Here is a 20,466-nt window from a genome sequence, read left to right as displayed (position 1 = left end):
TCTAGGAGCACAGAAGTGAATTTTGGCTTTGACTAAAACTTCTGATCCCAACCCTACCATTTGCCAACTGGATTACCATGATTGAATATCCTCAAATGTAGGAATGTCTACCTTGTAGAATTGGAAACTGGAATGATTAAGTGAAATAAAAATTGAATATATATACGTATTCTAGCGCAGTGTTGGGCACATAGAAGGCGCTCTCTTTCCTTTCGAGAAAGGGGAGAGAGGCTTATGATCCTGGTCAGTGGGAATGCCCTCTCTCTGTCCTTTGGAGCTTTCTGGTTACCCCCAATGTCTATTCTGGGTGCTGGCAGTTGTGAGTTGTGAGACTGTTTCCAATGCTAGCTGGAGGGTGGAGGTCCCAAAAAGACCTGTTCCATGAAGGAACATTCTTTTTCTCTGACAGCAGGAAAAGGATGGAGAAAAGAGATCTCTTGGGTAATGCCAGTTTTCCCCTGATGCCCCAAGACAGTGATGGCCAGAGGAACCTGGGAGGCTCTGTGGAGCCTAGGGAGGTAATGTGGTGTCTCCCCCGCTCCCCGCCAGGGAGAAGGAGGGTGCCAGGACTGTGGTGACAATGACAGTGGAGGGAGGGTAGTGGAGTGGTGGGAAAGACATCTCTGTCTCCTTGTCTCCTCCGGAAAGAGCAGTGAGAAGAGACTGCAGGGAAGTAGAGGGAAGAAAACTTTTGAAGTGAGCAAAGATTCTAAGAGCAAGTGGGAGAGCAGGGAGGGAGGGACCTGGGGGAAAGGGGTGGAGAGTGAAAGAGTAGGAAGAGTGGGAGGAGGGAGGGCGACAGACACAGAGTCAAAAGGGGGTGAGAGAGTAACTGACAGGCTGAGAGCTGAGAAGAGTGGGCAGTGGAGGAGGCGGCTGGGAAGCCTGTGGAAATTTCAGAGAGGAGGACCAAGGAAAAGGTAAGGATAGATTTGCTTTTAAGAGCTGAAACTACCAGTTGATGGGAAGGAGCCAGAAGAGAGAGCCTGGAGTTGCAGGCTGGAGAACAACAAAGCTCCTTCTCTGTACCTGGGGGCTTATTCTCTCTATCCCTACTAGTCATTGGGATAGTGAGGTTGGGATATATTGAGGAGGATGGTTGTGAAGCAGCAGAGAAATTACTCACTTGATTTATAAGGAGCTGTAGAAATATGAGTAGAGGGCCCTTGGAGTGGGTCTACCTCTGGCGAGTTGCTGCCCTCCAGGGGCATCTTCCAAGCAGCTCAGCGGTCCATTTCCAAGAAGTTTGGTTAAGATGGAATTGGCCCTTTAAAAACAAAAACCATCAGTGTTTTACTGTGCTTCCTCTAGGCTTGGAATCTTTTTTGAAATGCTTTCTGCAGCATCTACAGGAGTGTTTTGATTTTTCCCCCCTAAGGCATGTTGGGTGGTTTAAAAATATTCCCTGCTTAGTTTCCTGCAGAGTATCATGTCCCCGCTGTGTACTCTGAGCAATCTGGCCGCCACGCACTCTTGCTGTCGGGGGAAGGAGGCTAGTGAAGACCCAGAGTGGAAGTGGAGAGAGATGCCCACTGATGGTCGCCTTTCCTCCTGGGTACAGGGTGAGGTAGATGGCTGCAGGGCACAAAAGTTTCTGTTAGCAACCTGACCTTTCTTGTGAGCCAGTGGCGAAAGAACCCAGATTGGGGGTTGAGATACCTGGGTTATGGTGCCCTGAGTGGCTGTGTGTCCTTGGGCCAGACACTTCCCCTTTCTGGGCCTCAGTTTCCTCATCTAGAAAATGAGGGGTTTGCAGGTGACCCCGGTGGCTCAGTTGATTGAGCATGCCGCTCTTGATCTCGGCTCAGGTCTTGATATCAGAGTTGTGAGTTTACTCCAGCGTACAGTCTACTTTAAAAGAAAGAAAAAGAAGAAAGAAAAAAAGAAAGAAAATGAGGGGTTTGAAGTGGAAAGATCCCTCCAGTTCTGTTCAGCAGTAACATTGTACAAGGTTATGATTCCTTAGGCTCAAATATACCTCAAAACCATGAAAAAGGGAAGCTCAACACAAAGATTTCACATCTTTACTGTGCTCTTGTTCACTTTTAACTTGATCCCCCCTCCCAGTATGCCATCATGTGGAGGGATTCCTGGTGTTTCCTCCCCAGCCTCTCACAGGGCTCTGGCACACTGGGTCTGGACTGGCCAGAGACAAGGAAGGGCAGAGTGAAGAGCACTGGACAGGGAGTCAGGAGACCCAGGTGAAATCTAGCAAAACTGGAGAGGAGACGAAACCAGTGTGTGGAGGTGTAGTATCCTCATTTGCCAGGTGGCATGGCTCACCACTGGGGACACCAGCTGGTATTTATAGGCACCCCAGCCTGACTTTCATATCAGTGGGCCTTCATCTTTTCCGCCCAAGGCTTCCAGAGTTCCGGCTCAGCTCGAGAACCTGATTCATTGCTCCCTAGGGACAGCTCTGAACTTTCCACCTTCCAGCAGGTTCCCCAAGGCAGCAGGGCTGTTTGGAGCCTGCTTCCCTGGCGTCCCTCCACATATTTTCCTTACTCAGCAGCTGCCAAAGAGCAGTCTCCTGATCACGGTGTGCGTAACAGAGAAGAACTGGAGGTGTGTTCCCTGGCTTCCAAACTGGTACCCTCTGGCCATCCCTTCACCCAGGTACATGAAGTTCATCGAGCCACAGCAGTGACACAATTGTGTTGTCCTGCTTTGCCACAGGCTTAGAACCCCATGTATGTTCTTGCTGGGCTCTTGAAAGTGGCTGTTGTTCTTGTCTCCTAGCTGCCTGACTCCTATCCGCGCTCTAATCCTTGCTTAGGCCATTAGGACTGGAAGAGGCCCATTAGATCGCCTGTCCATTTATTTGACTAACAGTAAAAACAAAGTCTAGAAAAGAAGTGACGCACGAGGGATGACGCAGTGAGTCAGGTCAGTTTGGTTGGGAGAACATCCTGCTCTGCTCACTCATACCCAGGCCCCTCTGACTTCCATCCTCAGCTGTGTTTTCTGAGCCTCCGTTTCTCCCTAGGCCTCCCTGCTTCTTCCATTTAAGTATCTCTACCACCTTGTTTCCTGGCAGCAACATTTACTTGCTCACCTGCTCCTCATCGTCTCTGCTGGCTGTTGGGGGGTGAGTGCGGTGGAGGGCTCTGGGCTCTGGCGGCCTGCAGGGTTACCACAGTGCAGCCTGGCCTCCTGGGGGCTCCAAAGGTGAGAGATACCCATTTTTCCAGGAAGGCTTCAAATCTCCCTGCTGACTCCCTTTCTATAGTCAGAAGCTGCGGGTTCTTGGAGAATGATAGCTTGATGCCACTTTGTGATTCAGTTGTTTCTGGATATTAGCAAGTCATGGGCAAGAAAAATTCAGTCACCTTCATAAAGAAAGGCACTCAGGAGTTCTCAGAATCAGAGGTATTAAAATGGCACAGAGGGATCTTAGAGTTTATCTAATTCAGGAATTGGGCAGAAGGAAGAGCCTGGGCATCTGGAGTCACATTTGGGTTAGAATTTCAGCTGTGTGACCTGGAGCAAATTATTTAATGTCTCTGAGCCTCAGTTTCTTATCTGCCAAAGAGATTAATAAATGCCTTTCTTGTAAGATTTTATAAAGATTAAATAAAATAATGTAAAATAAAACGAAGGTTTCCCCACTAACCAACATTTGCTTTATGCCACCTCGGTTTTACAAAAGACCTATGTTACAGTACCTGCTTTCACTGGTGGAAATTTCACTTTTATGAAATGGTCATTGCTTCTTCGTTTTATGCCATTTCAGCTTACAAATGGCTTCATAGAACACTCTACTTTTTTGGATAGTGAGGAAACCTGTATTTAAAATGACTATAGTGGGGGATCCCTGGGTACCTCAGTGGTTTAGCGCTTCCTTCGGCCCAGGGGATGATCCTGGAGACTCGGGATCAAGACCCACATCAGGCTCCCTGCATGGAGTCATAACAGACACAGACATAAGCTCTGTGTCTCTCATGAATAAATAAATAAAATCTAAAAAAGAAAAAAAAGAAATAAAAGAAATAAAATGGCTATAGGGGCACCTGGGTGGCTCAGTTGGTTAAGTGACTGCCTTTGGCTCAGGTCATGATCTCAGCGTTTTGAGATGGAGCCTGGAGTTGGGCTGCCTGCTGGGTGGGGAGCCTGCTTCTCCCTTTCCTTCTCCCTGTTTGTGTTTTCTCTCATTCTCCCTTTCTCTCTCAAATAAATAAATAGAAGATTCAAAAAAATAAAATGGCTATAATATATTAAGTGCTCAATGAACAATAGAACAATAGGATAGAATTCAGGTTGCCTCGTTCTCAGTCCTCAGCCCATTTCTCATTTGATGTAAAAACTTTCCCACAGTGAAGGCTCACCATGACATGTAATTCTGAGAATGTACTGCTTGGTTTTTATGACCACAGATTTTGTTTTCTGTGACTACTTTTGTTGATCTTTAAGCTGGAGGTGGGGTCAGAAAATATAGCTTTGTCTTTTGGCTTTGCCACTAACTTGCCATATTATCACAATTGTCCAAGTCACAAACTCCCCAGATGTTCTAACTTAGAGCTAAAAGGGCCACTTAGAGCTAGCAACCATCCAGCTTGACTGCTTTCTTTTACGTGTGAGCAAACTGAGGCTCATGGAGGGGAATGTCTCATCTAGAGTCACAGAGAAACAGCTGGGACTCGAAAGAGCCCCTCTTTCAAGGCTCTTGTTCACAGATAACTTCCAGAAAATCTTTTTCTTTTTTTAAGATTTTATTTATTCATGAGAGACAGAGAGAGAGAAAGAGGCAGAGACACAGGCAGAGGGAGAAGCAGGCTCCATGCAGGGAGCCTGATGCGGGATTCAATACCAGAGTCTGGGATCATGCCCTGAACCAAAGAGAGACACTCAACCACTGAGCTGCCCTGGTGTCCCACTTCCAGAAAATCTGGAAAATCCATCCTGGCATCTTCATGATTCAGAACTTCAGGAGACGCCAGGTGTGGTTAGCGGTTGGGTTGGCCCTTCTCCGCAAGTGACCAGTTTCTCTACCAAGAGGAACTGAACCAGCTTCACACCTACTTTCTGGATGTGCCTTTGGACTGCGTGGTGATCAGATTCAAAAGTGCTGCAGCATTTCAGAAGGCAGGAGTTACACGAAGCACACATTTTATAGTATGGAATTGTATGCTGTCTATCTCCAGGCCCAAAGACTTGACTTAGAAAAGTCTGGAACCACTCTGGACCAATGACAAGAATAAGAGGGGCCTGATTTGAGTGGAGACTTGTACCTCCCTTCTTCTCCACTCTTGTCTCCCAGGGTCTGAATGCCTAGTGAAATAACAAATGCACAGTGAAATTAATATCCTCCCCACCTCCCGTGTTTGCCTCACCTCTGACAGTCACCTTCCCCCACCCAGTGTCCGGTGAGCATCCTTTGTTGTGTCACCCTAGCCAGCCTGCTGCACTGCCAAATTCTGCATCAGGTTGGTGAGTTGGATCATACTTGAGAGGAGTCTTTACTGGAAACATTAGAAAATAAGGAACTAACATATTGAGTGTCTACTATGTGTCGGATACTGTTCTGGGCGCTGCCATACGTCCACATATTGTTTAATCTCCATGAATAAACATTCCCTTTTTTCAGATGAGGAGGAAACTCTGAGGCTAAGTGACTTGCCTAAGGACACACAACTGGAGCATGGAAGCAGGGTTTGAATCCCACTATTCTGTAGGAAACAGGGGGCCCACCTCTGATTTTTGTTTCAGTTGTTCTTGTTACAATTTGACATCAATGGAACACCAGAGCCTGTTGTTTGGCCCGCCAAAAACCTGGCAGTAGACACTGCTGCAGCCAAGAGCACTTAGTGGCTAAAAAAGGAAATAACTTTCTATATGTGAATTCTGGCCAAATGGTGGCAGATGCTGAAGAGTCTGGGAATCCTGACCACTGTGGACTGAGGGTTTCGATGGAATCATTAATTCTAGGAACAGCATATGCAAGGGATGGCTAGCCAATAAGCCAGGGGCTAAAAGGAAAACCCTGGGCCTCTTAAGGGAGAGTGGGAAAAGCCCTGCGTGGGGAGCTAAGAGACCAAGCAGAACTCAGGTCACAGGTTTGTCACCAGCTGTCCGTGCCAGGGCCTCTTTGATTTTCTTCCCCTTTTAGAGACACAGCGGGAAGGTAGGCTTTGGAGTCAGGCACACCAACTGCGAGACACTTATACAGCATTTGCCACTTGTGTGACTTTCTACAAGTTACTTGACCTTCAAGCCTCAGTTTTCTCAGCTGTGAAAAGGGATACTAACTACTTTCCTAGCAGAGTTAATATAAAGGTTAAAAGTATAGTTGTAAATGTGTCACACATGGAAAACACTCAATTTAGTGCTATCTGTTATCACTATTACTTAAGTTCCCTGGACCCTGGTCTTCAGCTTGTATTAAAATAAGGGATTGATTTTGATTAATGTCTAGATTCCTTTCAGCTCCACCATACTATGAATCTATGACAAGAAGGTGGGAATAATAAAGAATAATAATAATAATAATAATAATAATAATAAAGAAACCTAAGTGTCTCATAAATATAATTTTCATTAATAACTGCATAGGTTTTAATCAACCTCTTAGGAGTAATTAATAAGAACCTCTCAATATTTCATTAAAATAGAATATTTCCATTTGCCACCACCTCCTATCCACGTCCAGTTAAGTATTTCTTCTCCTAACAATTTAACAAGAAAATTACTTATCCCAGCATAATTCTCCTTCCCCACTTTGCTCCCTTTCACCTCCTTGGCTTTGAAACCATTGTCTGCCAGCAGGGTGTTTCTGAGTGAACCACTCTGTCCTTGCTAGAATAAAATAATGAAATTGGGAGAGGTTAATTATCTGCCATTGGCTGGAGTCAAAGGAAAACAAAAGTGACACTTCATCTTCTCCATCTGTCTCCTCTCATCTCAGTCTCCCTCTCTCCTCTTCAGTGATCAAGGTTCCGGGGTACAAGCCCCCACTGGACTTCTGAGAAAGTTGACCATAAGGCCTAGCTCACTAGTTGTAGCTGTATCACCTACCTAGTTGTTTCCCCTGAGGTTACCCCAAACCTCAGTCAGGAGAAGAGTGGAAATTCTAAATGTGAGAATTACCCCCCAAGCACTTACAAATCAACTCCATCAGTCACCTGCAGCACTCACCTTCTGTCAAAGTGGCCAGCCTCTGGTAAGGTTTTTTTTAAAAAAAGGAACTTTAGGTTATTTAGATAGAATCTAGGACAGTTGTTAAGGCAGGGGTATTGCTGTTAGACAAGATCAGAGCTGGGTTTGGTCTCCAACTCCACCACTTAGCAGCAAGTCCCCCTCAAGTGATGTTGCTTAATCAACCTCTCTGAGCCCGTATAAAGGGGACAATCAAACGAGAAAAAATATATCAAGAAACTCATAGAATGTCTGGCAAACAAAGAGGTCTCAATAGTTTAATTTTATTATTATCATTATCACCGAGATTCGTTTCTTGTTATGTAACTTAAGATAAACTAGGAAATGGAGCTGAGAATCTCCAAGGATAATCAAAATTGCTGAAGTAGCTGAAGATCAAGACCTCTTTCTTCTGCAATCTTCCCTGTTTCTCCCCATTTTAGTGAGAAACTATTGGGGTGAGGGGAAATCAGAAAGATGTATATTAATGAATAAGTTACAAAGGAATTCTGAGATGATGTTATATTTGGTGCTTTACTTTATAAAGCCACCTTTGATGTCTGGCATAGCACTGGAGCTCAATAAATACTTTCTGAACTGGGTTGCATTCACGTGATATTCTGTCCAAGGATCCTTTAAGTGAGGTCCTTTGGGTCCTTTTACAACCGAATTCTCTTACTTGGGAAGCAAGTCAACCCTGCTCTGTGCCACATTCCATTGTGTCAGGAGTGGAATTCTAACATGGGCCCAGAGTGCTGTTATTATTACTATAAATAACAACCTTTATTGAGAACCAGAGATCTGTTAGATAATGTACAGAACATGTGTCATTGTCCAGAATTAGACTCAGACTCTGTGGAGTGGTCTTATAATCTAATTTTGACAAACTTGGGTGAGCTCCCCAGTGATCTGTGGGGAGGAGCGGGGAAGAAATAGTCCATGGTGAGCAGATGAGTCTCTGTTCTAGATACACCCAATCCTGCTTGGCTGAGCCGAGGGCTCTGTTTCGGGCAGAAGGAAGGCTCAGTGACTTCTGTCTCTCCAGTGTTCTAGTCACCACAGTCATTGTTCAGGTCCAAAAGGTCACATCCTAGGGAGCCCATCTACTGACATTAGGTGTTTTGAGTGAGCTGAATGTTGTAATTCGTTTACTGTTGTTGATTTTTAAAAGTGCACGAGTCAGCCTACCAGTGCAAGTCACAGTATTAAGCACTAAGAGGGAAAGGGGGGTCCAGGGACTTAGAGGAAGGCTACAGTGATGAACAAATATGGGCCTTGTCTTCAAGGAGCTTAGGGTAGAGTTAGAGAGATAATGCACAGTCAGTAGAGCAAATAATTCTCATTATGTGTTTGAAACCCTAATGGTTTTACAGTTCAGTCCAAGGCCCAGCTGCTGACCTGGGGTGGGGGTGGGAGGCAAAGAAATTAGAAAAAGTGCTATGTGTGGCTCCAGAGGATAGAATAGAAGGAAGAGAATTTTCAAGGCATCCCTCTGGTAGCTTCTTGCTCACTTGCAATATGCTTTCTTGAGCTGGAGAGACAGGGTGCTGTTTTAGGAGTGTACTGGGTGGCACCTGTCAGCCTACCTAGTGCAGGGTGATTATTGACTAGGCCGTGCCTTATGTCCCCACCCCATTTGAGGGCTGTGTACCATAAGGGTCTGCCCACAGGAACAAGTCATGTACTGAACATGGTCTATCGTAGGGATTGAGAAATACTCTAAATTCCTAGGCATGGCCTCCAAAGCCCTCCATCCTATTCTGCAGACTACTTCCCTGTTTTGCTCATTGTCCTCTAAAACCATGCTGGTTTTCACTTGGTGGATTTATTTATGTGGTTGCCTTTTTCTGGAATGCCCCCATCTCTCCTGCACCTCCCTCTACTCCTCACCTCTACAAACTTTACCTCTACCTAACTCCTACTCAGGGGTTGCCTCTTCAGGAAAGCCCAATATATTTGCAAGTTTGGTTGTGTTTGTATCCCTCACTGGACACTGAATTCCTTCAACATAGAGTGTTACTGATCTTTGGGTCCCTAACTTCTAGCAAATAAGTGGATACTCAGTAAATGTTTGTGAAGGTGAACTGAATTGTACTTTCCCATAACCCCCTCAGCGCCCTGCCCAGTGATGGTCATATCAAGGGAGCATCATAAATATTTGCTTCATTGCTTAAAAGCTGACCCCCAGGTCTTATCATTAAATGGCAGTCATGTCTCAAATAACGCACTTCCCTAGGGGACAAAGGAGTTCTTGAAGTTCTGAAGTGGGGAGACATAAGAATTGATGGGCTCCACCCTCAGAGGAAAGATGGAGGGACACTTTCTGGTGTGCATCAGACTTGATCAGAAACTCTGGAGTGGTCTAATTTCTACCTCCATTCATCATCATTTCTTTGAGCAAATCTCTTACCTTCGTAGATGTCTCCTCTGCAAAAACAGAGGCAATAACCATCACCCCCACAAAGTGGTTATCAGGATTCCTCCATTTAGCAATAAAAATTGAGTGTCTCTATGTTCTATTCGGTCACGAACGAAACAAATATGGTCGTCTTGAAGTCAACAAGAGAAGGGAGGAGAAGCACATCTTGAACTGTATACCGTTTTATTTATTATTATTTTTAGATAGGGAGAGAGAGAGAGAGGTGGGGAGGGGCAAAGGGAGAGGGAGAGATCTTAAGCAAGCTCCACACCAAGCACAGAGCCCAACACAGGGCTCCATCCCACAACCCTGAGATCACAACCTGAGCTGAAATCAAGAGTTGGACACTTAACTGACTGCTTCACCCAGATGCCCTGTAAGGTTTTCTTTTTTTTTATTGCTAGACTTAAGAAGGACGATTTGATCCTTCCTAGGATCACTTTGCAATCTTACTGCTAGATCAAACATTTTTTCAGTCATTAACAGAGAATTTATTATGTACCTAATGTGAGAACCTAATGCAATAAAAATACAAAGTAGAATACAGGGCTTTTGACTTTAAGAAGTCAATTACTTATTTGAAGGGAAAATCCGTTAAATCCTTGAGGGCAGGAATCATGCCTGATTTTATTAATTTAATAGATATCATTGAATAATGCCTAATATGTGCCAGGTCTGATACCTCTTAGGTATTATATTCAGTACCCAGAACAGTGGTAGGTACATAGCAGGCACTCAATAAAGTACTTGTGGATTGGCTGATAGAAAATTTTGGAAAATTGGTGTAAGGCCAATAAGTGAGAATGTATCCTACATCCTGAATGGTAATTTGGAGTCTTTATTATTTAGGAGACCAAAATGGGTTGAGATCAATTTGAAAAAAGACTTCTCCATTTCTACCTAGATCTGGGGGGTCAGAGGAGGAGGTCCTAGCTATGAGTTTATGTTAACCTCTAAGTTGGTTTTCATTGAAAACTTTGGCTGTGTAGGGAGGCAATGATGCTAACACTGGATTGGGAAGATAGGTACCTGAATTTTATTTGTAGTCATATAATACACAAAGTAAGGGAATAAAATGATCCATGCTCATTATACACAAAAGTCTTCCTTTGGACCTTTCCCTCTTGTCTAAGCACCATGTCACTATTACCAAATGAGTTCCCTGGTGACTCTCCCAAGTGTTTGTTTTGTCCCAGGATATGACACATTGACAGTAGATGCTGGAGATTTTGGAGTGAAGAAACTACAGAGTGGGGATATTCTCATCTGGGTTCTAGGGACCATCTCTTTTGCCTTGGGGTTTCAGAACTTGTATCAGTTGCAAAGCGCTGTAGAATTCAATTACCCAGGGCTCCTTAGAGGGCCTGACCTAATGAGGCCCCCCAACCCCTAAGTCAGAGTCAACCTCTTGCCATGTGTTCCTATAGCTCCCTATACTTCCTTAATGTTAACACACATGATGCTTTTTTGCAATGTGTTTGATCTCTCCCCAAGGCAGTTTAGTTCATTAAAGGGATTTAAAGGCAGTTTAGTTCAGTAAAGTCAGGGACTCTTTGTCTTTTTAACTGCTGTGTCTTCAGTGCCTTATATGACACCTGGTAACCACTCCTATTAAATGGATGAATGAAAGAGAAGAAGGACTCTATAGACAGAGGGAGAATGAGGAGCTAAGACAAAAAAGTGAGATGGTGTGGGCCATGTATACATGTATGGGGAGTCGTGTAGCCTAAGTGTGGGGTATGTGAGTGGAAAAGGAATAAGATAGGATGAAGCTGTGCTGTGGAGGATCTCAAGTACAAGTTAAAGAGTCTGAACTTTATAAGCAGTAGGAAGCCAGTGAAGATCACAGCTAAAGCAGTGAGGTATATTATTACCATTGTATTTAATAGAATTTATTCATGGCATGGGCAGCTTCCTTTGCCCCTCCTAACACACTTCCTGCCAAGAAACAGATAATAATCTACAAAGCATTTTATACGCTCTACACCCAGTAAACTCAATGGGTATTTAATCTACATATTTCTTTGGCTGAGGTTGTAGGGGCCTCAAAGAGATGCAGTGTAGCTGGGAAACTGACTTTCATATTATAAACTGAGCAGCTGGTACATGGTAGCAATGTTAAGTTTCTCTGACCTCACCTGGGTCAACCAGGAAGTCACAAATGGGAGGTCCTGCACACTATTTCCTGCCACCAGGGCACACGGTTGGGGGGGTCTACCCCCCAACCCTGTCAGCTAGTCTCTTGTTCCCTCCCCATGAGGCAGCCTATCTGATATAACCAACCGTCTTTCTCCTCTTCCACAAGGTTCCTTTCTGGTACCTTTCTTCCAGGTGGGATTTCTTGCACCACAAGTGAGGGGGTCAGCAGTCAAGCCTCTTGGCAGACTAGACCAGAGTGTCACATTCTTTGCCTGGCCCTATTTTTAGACTTCCCAGGGGACTTGCAAGGAATGAGTGGCAGAGCCAGAAGATCAAGGGAAAAGTCTGCAGGGATTGAGGACAGTTTGGAAAACTTGCCCCAAATTTTGGAATAATATGACATTTGTTTCTCTTTTTTCCTTTTTGTTTCTTTTTTACTTCCATTTCTGTTTCCCTTTCACTTTCTCCCTTCTGGTCTTCCCCGTGTTTCTCTCTTCCTTGTAATGCACTTCTCTCTACTTTCTCTTTTCCTCCTCCATTCTTGTCCTCCCCAAACACTTTCTTCGCTAGTAAAGCCTGCCTTTTATTCTTTAGTTCTTATATCCTGAGCACTGTGCCAAGTGCTTTTTATACATCACCTCGTAACACTTGATGAGCTAAATAAGAGTATCCTTACTTTGCAGTTAGGGAAACTGAGATACAGATCCAGTAACTTCTCCAAGCTCAGAGATATTACCAGGGATTTGAACTCCCCTTAGCTACCCCTAAACTATCTTCTCGTAACCACTACCTGGTCTTTCTTTTTCCATTCCCAGCTTCTGCTTGTCTTTTCCTTCTTTTTGCTCCTGCTCTTCCCTTCTCTCCCTCTGCTTCCCTTCTCTCCCTCCTCTTCTTCCCCTCCCCTCTCTCAGACACTCAGCACATCCTGGTCCCTGCACGTGTGTGGATGACCCTGAAGATGCTGAACACTATGCACGTGCCTAGAAGAGATGACAGATGGTTCGAACTCTTATCTAATCAGCCATTTTCCCTTTGAGCAAACGCCACAATTTTCCACATTTGGCGGAAGGGAGGGGGACCCTTCACCACTTAAGGGAAAGGGCAGATGTCTGATCACAAACCAGAGGAAAGGCCTCACCACCTGTTGGGTCTTTGATATGGAGGATAACAGAGATAAATCCCTTTCCACTCATGTGTGGACTCTCAGGGTTGGGAAGCTGGGGCAGGGAAAAGACAGCGCCAGGAGGCTGGTCTCTGTCAAGGTATCAACTCAGGAATCAAGGATGCCTGCACGGAGAAATATGGCACCCTACCCTGTCCTTCCTCATTTGCCCAAAGAATGTTCAGATAGGAATCAGGGACACATTGGCAGCAAAGATGTAAAGGCCAAAGCTTGAACTTGATAATATCTAAGATCCCATTAGATTCTGAGGTTATATTATTGCAAGAGGGAAATATTTATGTTCAATTCTTTCCTTTTTACTTTCCTTCCTTCCTTCCTTCCTTCCTTCCTTCCTTCCTTCCTTCCTTTTTCTTTCTGTCTTTCTTTCTTTCTTTCTTTCTTTCTTTCTTTCTTTCTTTCTTTCTTTCTTTCTTTCTTTCTCTCTCTCTTTCTCTTTCTTTCTTTCCTTTCTGTCATTCTGTTGGTTAGAGGCTTAAGCCATAAGGACACTTATTGCTCATTAAGTAAGAATTCTGGAGGTAGGAGATTCAAGAGTTGATTCAGAGGCCTCAGGACATTGGCATTGGTTGGCATTTCTGAGAACAGCCTGAGACATCTTGGCTCACATAGCTCTGTCCATGGACAGGAAGTAGTGGGGGTGGTGGGGTGTGTGTGGGAGGGGACCTACAGTGAGGAACCTTCCATTTATCCAGGAATGGAAAAATAGTTTCTAGAGTACTCCCTTTACATCAGACTCCTGCCATACTTGACCAGATCTAACTGCAGTGTAGAAAGTGAAATCTGGCCTTTTCACCTTGCTGATGGGATGCAGGCAAGGATTAGGGAACTGATTTGTCACACCAGAGTGTGCCACCCTTCATTCACTCAACTAAGATTTACTAAGCACCCACTCCACAGGTGAGGCTCTGGGCCAGGTGATGATGATGAAACAGAGGAAAAGGCAATCTCTGTTCTCAAGGAACCCCTACTGGAAGAACACAGATGGACAGAGGGCCACAAAACAAGAAGGCAAGTGCTAGGAGGGAACTGAGGGTCCCTAGGGCACCACAGGGACAAGCTGACAAGGCTCAGCTTGAAGGAGCAGGGAGCACTGGAGGGAGCCATAACTGGGTTAAATTCTGAGGGGTAAGAGGGCATGTAGGAGGGCTTCGAAGAGGGCACCTGGGAATCTTCCAGGATGTGGCATGGTGTGGGGAAAAAAAGGAACTAATGAGGACAGACAGGAAATGAGGCTAAAGAAGCAGGAAACAGCCTGCTGAGAGAAGGTTCTGTATGGGACATAATGGTCTGGGGCATTTATTCTGGATGAGCAGGTCTGTGCACGGGGATCTTCTGCAGAAGGACAAGGCAAGTCATACACCAGGAATGGCTGCATTGCACTGCGATGTTGGAGATGGGCATTGCCAGCTGCCTACCAGCTGGAGAAATCTGAGCACTCGTCTGCAGCACCCAGAGCTGGTGTGACCCAACACGGTTTTGTTCGCCACCTCCCAATATAGCTCAGGATGGTTCTGAAGGCTAGAAGATGCCTTCTGAGAGGCCAAACTTGCTAACTCTACCCTCACTTCCTCCTCTTCAGCTAGTTCTGCCTTCGGGACCAAAATAATTCTTTTTCACCTCAGCCATTCAAACATAGGAATATTTGAGTTATGATTCAGTACCCATGTACCGCATCTCATTTTACCCTCAAAACTCTGATGCAGCTGTTTCCCATCCCCATTTTACAGGCAAGGATGTAGACTCAGTGAGACACACAGCCAGACTCATGAGGGCAGAGAGCAGTCCTACGTGCTTCCCACCTTACCAGTGTTTCTCCAGACTTGGTCTCTGTACTGCCTACCTCACAGTAACCTCAGCAGCTTGGGGGCAGATCCTGGCTCCAGGAGCATCCCCAGATCTCCCAAAGTAGACTCTCTGGAGGTAGCAGCATAGAACCCACACTAACATGCTCTTCAGTTGATTTCTAGATCCATTCAAGTGTGGGAATCACACTCTAATCTTGCTAACATGACAATTTCTGATATATTTCCTTTTACTTTTGCTGGTTTGAAAAAAAGAGAGCTTTTCAGGTGAATTTGACTCATGAGCTGCACTTTCTTAAAGAATGGATCAGTGGAATCCTAGAGCATGATTGGACCTCCAGATTTTGCAGAAGCATCCCTCTCCTCTTCTCTCTTTCTCTCTGTCCCCTTTACAGAAGTCCCGGTGGCCATCTGCAGCTGAGCCAAGATGGGTGACTGGAGCTTCCTGGGAGAGTTCCTGGAGGAAGTACACAAGCACTCCACAGTGATAGGCAAGGTCTGGCTCACTGTCCTTTTCATATTCCGCATGCTGGTGCTGGGCACAGCTGCCGAGTCATCCTGGGGGGATGAGCAGGCAGATTTCCAGTGTGATACCATGCAGCCTGGCTGTGGGAATGTCTGCTACGACCAAGCCTTCCCCATCTCTCACATCCGCTACTGGGTGCTGCAGATCATCTTCGTGTCCACACCATCTTTGGTGTACATGGGCCACGCCATGCACACGGTGCGCATGCAGGAGAAGCGGAAGCTGCGGGAGGCTGAGAGGGCCAAAGAGGCCCGGGGCGCTGGCTCTTACGAGTACCCAGTGGCGGAGAAGGCAGAGCTGTCCTGCTGGGAAGAAGTGAATGGAAGGATTGTCCTCCAGGGCACTCTGCTCAACACCTATGTCTGCAGTATCCTGATCCGCACTACCATGGAGGTGGCCTTCATTGTGGGCCAGTACCTTCTCTATGGGATCTTCCTGGACACACTGCATGTCTGCCGCAGGAGTCCCTGCCCCCACCCCGTCAACTGTTATGTATCCCGGCCCACAGAGAAGAATGTCTTCATTGTCTTTATGCTGGCTGTGGCTGCACTATCCCTCTTCCTCAGCCTGGCTGAACTCTACCACCTGGGCTGGAAGAAGCTCAGACAGCGCTTTGTCAAGTCTGGGCAGGGCATGGCTGAGTGTCAGCTTCCTGGACCCTCGGCTGGAATAGTCCAGAACTGCACACCACCCCCTGACTTCAATCAGTGTCTGGATAATGGCCCTGGGGGGAAATTCTTCAATCCCTTCAGTAACAAGATGGCTTCCCAGCAGAACACAGACAATCTGGCCACTGAGCAGGTGCAAGGCCAGGAGCCAATTCCTGGGGAGGGTTTCATTCATATCCGTTATGCCCAGAAGCCTGAGGTACCTAATGGAGCCTCCCCAGGTCACCGCCTTCCCCATGGCTATCAGAGCGACAAGCGCCGTCTCAGCAAGGCCAGCAGCAAGGCCAGGTCAGATGATCTATCAGTGTGACCGTCCAATGCGGGGGAACCAGGACCAGGTGGGAACAAAGGAAGCTCAGAGAGGGAAGATGTAACCCTACTGACCCCATCTCTCATTCTCATACCTGCTCTGTTCCTTTTGGGCTTCAAGTCCCAATGGCATTGCTCATTTATTCCAGATGGTAGGACCAGGGCTCTGTGAGTACAGGCAGAAACATGGCTTCCCTCTCAGGCTGCTGTCCCTTCCCATCCTCTACTCAGTGTGTGTAGAAGGCTTTTGGGTTCTTTAGTCAACTGGGTAGAGGAAGAAAAGGGAACAGTGGTAAATCTGGCCTGGGAGGGATAGCCAGAAGGATAGAATGGCTCTCTACATACCAGCTACCACATACCAGATGGATCTCCAAGTTTCTACAGCTTCCTTGACCTGATCACCCTTCTTCTTGCAAGTAAATAGCCCAAAGTTCCCAGCCAATAAAGAGCATCAATCAAGGACCTTACAGATGTGCTCTTGAATCTGTTGTCTCAATGGGTTAAATCCTGAGTGACGGTGAGGTGGCCTTGGGCTGTCCTTGGCTGCCTTCCCTCTACCCAGTCTTACTTAAAAAGACATCCTTGGAACTTGACCAGCAGCCTCAACTTTACAAGTGCTTTGGTATGTACCTCTGGCAAATGTCCCATCTTGGTGATGCTGCAGCCTTTACTTCTGCCAGGGTGACAACTAGCCCATGGGGGTGCAAGCTCCCCCAGAGAGTGACTGTATACACAGGCTCCACTGGAATCCTTGCCACCACCTGTCATCCTGAGGCTCTTTTACAGCTCAACCTGATGATAGAAACCATCCCATCCCTTTCTCCCTTGGCTGTTCACCCAGTGCTCCCCGAAAGACCTTATTGACCAGAGTGCCCAAGAAGCCATCGTCCTTTCTCAGATCCTGACCAGATCACCAGTCACGAAGGCCATTGGAATTTCCCCAGGTCTTATTAAAACAAAGAGGGCATTGTACTTTTCAGATTCCCTTTGGGAAAAAAATAATTCTGCTGTGAAGATAAAAATAAAAAAAAAGAGAAAATACTGGAAAACTGTTTTTCCCTCCTATTTATTTCCCTTTTTGACTGCCAACTTAGAGTGCCAAGAGGAGGTGTGATGACAGCTATGGAGACCCCAAATCTCTCTCTCCCTGGAGAGTTTAGCAGGGGCATGGAAGCAGTAAGGGAGTCTCCAGCTTTCTTAGCAGGGGCCTCATTTAAGAGCACAGAGATTCCTATGTTTCCCTGGTACTCCTCATGAGACTGCTGGAAAGCAGTGGTGACTGCAGACTGTGGAAAAGCCCTGCCTTCCCAGGGACTGGCCTGCTTTCTTTGTTCAGTCCATCCATAATGGGGTCGTTGCCATTTTGGATGAAAGTAAAGGATGCTTAGAATTGGATACTGAGATTTAAAGGGAGATGATTACTTTTTAAAATGCATGCGTGTGTGTGTATGTGTGTACACTGATAGAGTGGGTGAAGGTGAAGGAAGTCTGAAATAAGGAAAGGAAACCTTGGATGAACTTGTGTCTTCCTGCCCTCACCTCCAGAAGCTGGTGGAGAGGCTGAGCCTCACTACTGCCAGTGGCATTGGCCTACACAGATGAGAGGAGAGGACAGAGGAGAGTGAAAGCTCAGGAGGCTCAGCCTCTGCCCCCCTTGCCCATCTCCAGGCCCCTCTGCTGATGTTTGGCTGCTATTGGTGGGTGGAGAGAAGGATGAGGGTAGAGAAGTAGAGGGGACTAAACCAGATGCCATTTAGGGAAGAATGGCTGGTCATCAGAGGCCCCTGGAGAGGACATCTTTTTATCTATTGTCTGACATTGGCATTAAGACTGTCTCCAAAACAAAACAAAACAAAACAAAGACTCTCCTTCCATCTCTGAAATGAGTTTTGTGAAATGAATGTTCTTAGATTAGAAATCCTGTGAGATCAGTCCTTGGTGATGGGACTTTCAGGAATGAAACAGGAAATAATATGTGTAGTTTGTCTTAATAAAACTTGGCCCTGTACCTATTTCTCTTTTGTGTCCCTTCCATGCCATGACCTTGAAAAAAAAATGGCGGGGCACCTGGTGGCTCAGCGGTTGAGCCTATGTCTCAGGGTGTGATCCCGGAACCCCGGGAATGAGTCCCACATTGGACTCCCTGTGGGGAGCCTGCTTCTCCCTCTGCCTGTGTGTCTGCCTCTCTCTGTGTCTCTCATGAATAGATAAATAAAATCTTTTAAAAAGAAGAAAGAAAGAAAGAAAGAAAGAAAGAAAGAAAGAAAGAAAGAAAGAAAGAAAGAAGGATGACAGACTTTGTGGGGTAGGGAAGCACTCAGACTCAGCCCCTCAATCAGTAATGCAAATAGCTTTGGTATTAGGCATGCAAGGGTTAAAAACTCCCAGCTGCTAATTTACAGCTGGATTCCAGCAAGCTACTTAATCTCTGAACCCTGCTTTTCTCATTTGTATATTGAGCCTCAGAATATGTATGTTGTTGGGTTGGTTTTTTAAAAAAAAATTTATTTATTTATTCATGACAGACACAGAGAGAGAGAGAGGCAGAGACACAGGCAGAGGGAGAAGCAGGCTCCATGCAGGGAGCCTAACATGGGACTTTATCACACCCCCAGCTGAAGGTGGTGCTAAACCACTGGGCCAAGGGGGCTGCCCATTGTTGGGTTGTTAAATGAGAAACTGTGAAGAGTTCATTAGAGTGCCTGTCACTAAATGTCACTAAATGTCACTAAATGGTAATCACTGACATTGTTGTCATCATTATCTTTATTATTTTCATTATTATGTTGAATACATTGTATTTGAAAACCTGGAATGTCTATAGATGATTCCACAACTTCCCCTTATGGAATTCACATCTACCTGGTCAGATTAACTCAGGTCAAATCAACTCAGATTAAGGCAGAGGAAACAATTGGAATAGAATTAAATGAGAATTCATTTATTATCCATTCTAAGAACCACAGGTTCCAGGAAATGAAACGTATGACAAAACCACATGGAAGACAACACCTGACCTGGGCCTTAAGAGGCTGGAGTTTTAGACAAGGGAAGACCTCAAGGATGACTCTGTCAACTGGGTCTTGGTGTTCCTATTTTACAGACATGGAAACTGAGACCCAAGAAATTTCCATGACAGTGGCAGCTTCTCATTGGCCTCTCCAATTGAGAGCACGTCTTTTTGGAAGGGGAGAAATTATTCCTGCTCCAAACAAAGGGTCAAGGGACCACCTAGCCCTTGAGCAACACATGGATGCTATTTCCTAGAGAAAGAAACAGAGGCTGGGGAACACGTGCAGAATTCTGTATTATCTTAACTACCAATCAGTGTTGTTCATCAGGGCAAGAAAGCTCTTTTAAAGTGGCTTGCAAGGAGATCATAGAACACCTCTTATGACAGCAGACTTGAGACTCGGGGTGTACCTGGCATCTGTTCAAGGGCAAGGTGTTCAGCCCAGAGGTGCCTGAGTCGTTCAAGTGGAAAAAGCATCTGAGATCCATTTTTTCTCCTAGAAAAGAAGCAGTGCATCTCATGGTTTTATAAACATAGCTATTAACACTTAACAATTTGTATTACACCCAGACAGCAAAAGCTAAGGGACTTATTTTACAGTGAGTATGATTACAACCTCATGTATCTGCTCTCATTTTTGCTTCCTCTTCCCTTTAAAAGTTCACCACTGAGGAGGGTTAGCTGTGTGGTAATATGGTGAGCACACTCTGGGTTGTAGGCCCCTGCAGTCCCCTTTCCTAATTTCTTCCCTCCAGTGCCAGATAAGATCAGAATTTCTACCACTAGTGTTTCATTACTGTGGTTGAAGTATCTCAGTGCTTAAATGCTAATAACACTCTTATGAAGAATCATAGTATGAATGAATTTCAGATTTCTTCTTAATAGCAAATTTACCCAGCAGGCAGAAAAACAGAAGAATGAGGGCACTGGGCACCTCGCAAGTCTCATGAAGGATTGCTTTCACGATATGCAGATGAAGAACAGTGAGTTTGGAGGGGGTGCTGAAAATAAGCTTCCCACTTCCCAATCCTCCTGTGGATACCAGAAGTCCCTGTGGTGGGTCCAAGGATTGAACAATGAGAGGAATTTACAAATGATAGATATGTAAATAGAATAGGATGAATAGTTCTTCCTCTCCTTACTTGATGGTCATCAGAAATGAGTAGGATCTATAGTTTTTTTTTATTGTTCTTTCAGTTGGAAAAGAGAAAAATTTCACTCAATAAACATCTATTGAGCACCCACTTTCGACTGGGCACTATGTCAGTTTTCA

The 20,466-nt window shown here is 45.5% G+C and overlaps 1 protein-coding gene across 1 annotated transcript; it reads left to right on the top strand.

Annotated features, from left to right (window-relative positions):
* The first annotated feature begins 836 nt into the window (after positions 1 to 836).
* GJA5 (gap junction protein alpha 5) lies at positions 837 to 19,157 on the top strand. Its single transcript, XM_055312747.1, has 2 exons — positions 837 to 920; positions 15,073 to 19,157. Exon 2 carries the CDS (start codon positions 15,105 to 15,107, stop codon positions 16,179 to 16,181), a length of 1,077 nt encoding a protein of 358 aa, XP_055168722.1. The 5' UTR covers positions 837 to 920; positions 15,073 to 15,104; the 3' UTR covers positions 16,182 to 19,157.
* The last annotated feature ends 1,309 nt before the right edge of the window (positions 19,158 to 20,466 follow it).

This window comes from Nyctereutes procyonoides, unplaced genomic scaffold, assembly GCF_905146905.1.
Source record: "Nyctereutes procyonoides isolate TBG_1078 unplaced genomic scaffold, NYPRO_anot_genome, whole genome shotgun sequence".
NCBI classification, from domain to species: domain Eukaryota; kingdom Metazoa; phylum Chordata; class Mammalia; order Carnivora; family Canidae; genus Nyctereutes; species Nyctereutes procyonoides.
This window is presented reverse-complemented; position numbering and strand designations above follow the sequence as displayed.